Source organism: Tigriopus californicus, chromosome 2 (assembly GCF_007210705.1).
Source record: "Tigriopus californicus strain San Diego chromosome 2, Tcal_SD_v2.1, whole genome shotgun sequence".
NCBI classification, from domain to species: domain Eukaryota; kingdom Metazoa; phylum Arthropoda; class Copepoda; order Harpacticoida; family Harpacticidae; genus Tigriopus; species Tigriopus californicus.
In genome coordinates, this window is record NC_081441.1 from 249,584 (window position 1) to 252,061 (window position 2,478).

At 45.7% G+C, this 2,478-nt stretch overlaps 1 protein-coding gene across 2 annotated transcripts in view; it reads left to right on the plus strand.

Moving 5' to 3' along the window:
- The window catches only part of LOC131876885 (cAMP-specific 3',5'-cyclic phosphodiesterase 4C-like), an 86,164-nt gene that overhangs the window by 13,765 nt on the left and 69,921 nt on the right, over nucleotides 1-2,478 (plus strand). The window contains exon 1 of one of the 2 annotated variants that reach the window (XM_059222408.1): nucleotides 1,391-2,035. The exons of the other annotated variant lie outside the window; for it this stretch is intronic. Coding sequence (XP_059078391.1) covers nucleotides 1,442-2,035 — 594 coding nt within the window. The 5' untranslated portion in view covers nucleotides 1,391-1,441. Of the gene's footprint in view, nucleotides 1-1,390; nucleotides 2,036-2,478 lie in introns of those variants that run through there. 2 annotated transcript variants of the gene reach the window in all.

Sequence of the window (2,478 nt, forward strand, 5' to 3'; positions counted from 1 at the left end):
GAAATTGATTTCCGTCAATATTTTAGGACACCCAAAATTGGCCTACATTTAGAATCTAAATGTAACGCATGTACATGAAAGCCAGTTTTCAGTCCTTTGAAAAGGCACAGTGAAAACGTTACCGTCTAAGCACAAACATGTCTTTAAAATGTTTTTGATTCTAGACCCCCAAAAATCTGAGGTTTTCGAGGACATGGGTTTTCAAATGGAAAACTTCGAATGTCATTTAAACTGACGACCTTAACTTTTGTCTCTTTAGAGCGCTTTGTCCACACATGGCATTGAGGGATGAATTACGAGATGTACTGTATGCCGCTCAAAGGCCAAAGGAAGGCCAGAAACGAAAAAGGAACATGACTCTAGAGCCCCAAAGGCCCCGAAGGCCTAAGAGGCACTCTGGGGAGGTTTTCAAACCTGATATAATACGCTTTCTTGGAGAGACATCTCAATCCCTGGATATGAAATTGGAGCGAACAAATTGTTTTGAGTTCGATAAAGATCAAATGGCTAGATTTCTAGCCTTAGAGTCCATATGAAATTGATTTCAGCCAAAGAATTTGAGTTCGTATTGATTAGGAGCCGAAATGATATTTGGCCTGAATTCTGCTGGACCTGTCCCCCAGGATCCTGAAAACCTTTTTATCTCCCAAAACGTGGGGATGAAAGAGAGAAAAAGATAAATGAACCCCCGAAGTTTCATTTCATTTCACTTTGGAGAGCTCTGGTTCTCAGGTTCTCAGGTTCTCGCGATTTTCTTGTTTTGTCTACCAGCTTTCATGTTCCGGAAGTCCCCGATAGATAGATGGATGGAGTTTGTTGGGCCTAATACTATCAGGCAGTTGAGGTATTTCATGCTTGGCTGAGACATGGCCTAGCTCCAAAGCCAAATGGAGATGAATCGTTACTTGCCAAATTGACTTGGACTCGACAACAAACAGATTCCACAACTACAAGTCCGACTACATACGTACACCTATTACCCTGGAGTCCTGTATTCACACAGAAATACTAGCTCAGATCTAGCGTGAAGCCGTACCTCGAGAAGCAAGCATCAGATTCGTGTGAGCTTTTCCTTCTTTGGCTCCCCAATACGACATTATTAGCTGAAGGTTAAGGAAACGGAGGCAAATTACTCCAGGGTTCAACCAACATCAGTCAAGAACACAACATATGTATTTGTAGTCATACACAAGGAGAGCGTTCATTCGAACAGTACCACGGATGGCATGTCATAGAAAAGATGTCAGTTAATGACGGATTAAGAATGAGCTCCATCTGTTCCTCTTACTTGGTCCATGAGTCAAAATACAGCCCAAAGGCGAGAGAGGGGGGGGGGATCATTTCTTGGGGCGCTTCCGATCCATTCCCAATCATGACAGAACTTGCTCATTGGGCATGCCATTGAACATTCAAAGGATCTTTTGATCAGTCCAGGAAAAAAATGGTGAAGTATTTGCTCCAAGACACAATGGAGGACAAAAAATTCAGTGCCAGTCATCTTGCCAAGAACCTGCAAATGCCCACCATTCCCACGGATCCCCGGAGCCCTAGCAATGACGGAGCAGGCGAGCCATCCAACAACCACCTTCCCGAGGTGTTTGTGTTCCCGGAATCCGGATCTCCTCCGGTCCAGCAAGAATTCAAATCTCCCACTCACCTCAAGGTGGACATTCGGAAGGCCAAGGATAACACTGATTCCATGGAGGGTGGGGGCTCCTCCTCGGGGACTCTGATCCCCGGGAGTGGGACCTCGAGTGGGGCAGTCTCGCCCAGTAACAGTGTCTCTCCCATTGTTCTTCGAAGGCGCCGCATGGTGAAGCAAAGCCAATCGGCGGCGGTCGCGTCCAACACGGGTGGACAGTGGGCCAGTGGCCTCTTGCCCGGAGAGAAGCGGCAAAATTCGGACGTTGCCAGTGCGGGTATGTCATCCACCCGAAGTTTCCGGGATCTGGGTAGTGGTGAAAGTGCCAATTCGTTGAAACTGCCCTCAGCCAACGCCTATGGAAGGCGGAGGAGCTTCATTCATCAAGCAGCGGTTCGTTGTCAAGTGTCGATAATTGAGTTTGTATCGGTCGTCAATTTCCTTTCTTGTTAATTTTTTTTTCGCACCGGCTTAAGGAAAAACGCAGACCTTGTAAGTGGATTCTAAACTTTGGACACTCTGCAAAAAAGAATGCAAATCTTATTCTGTACGGTATGGAACAAGAATAGTAGCTTTCGCCAAGTTAAGTCCAAGTTTGGGAACCACAAGAACACAAGGATGTGCTTGGAGCTAAGCTTCAAGAGACTTGGGAGTATCTATCCTTACTTTCAACACTTTTTCGATACAGACCATCCTCTGCTGTACCGTACATCCGCCTTGCTATTAGCATCAAGTAGCGAAGTTTAATGAGGCTCGATATTTATCAATAACGCAACCGAATCCGGAAATGGCAAACCTGGCGATTTGTCAGATCATTGCGTTTAAGTATCCATTGG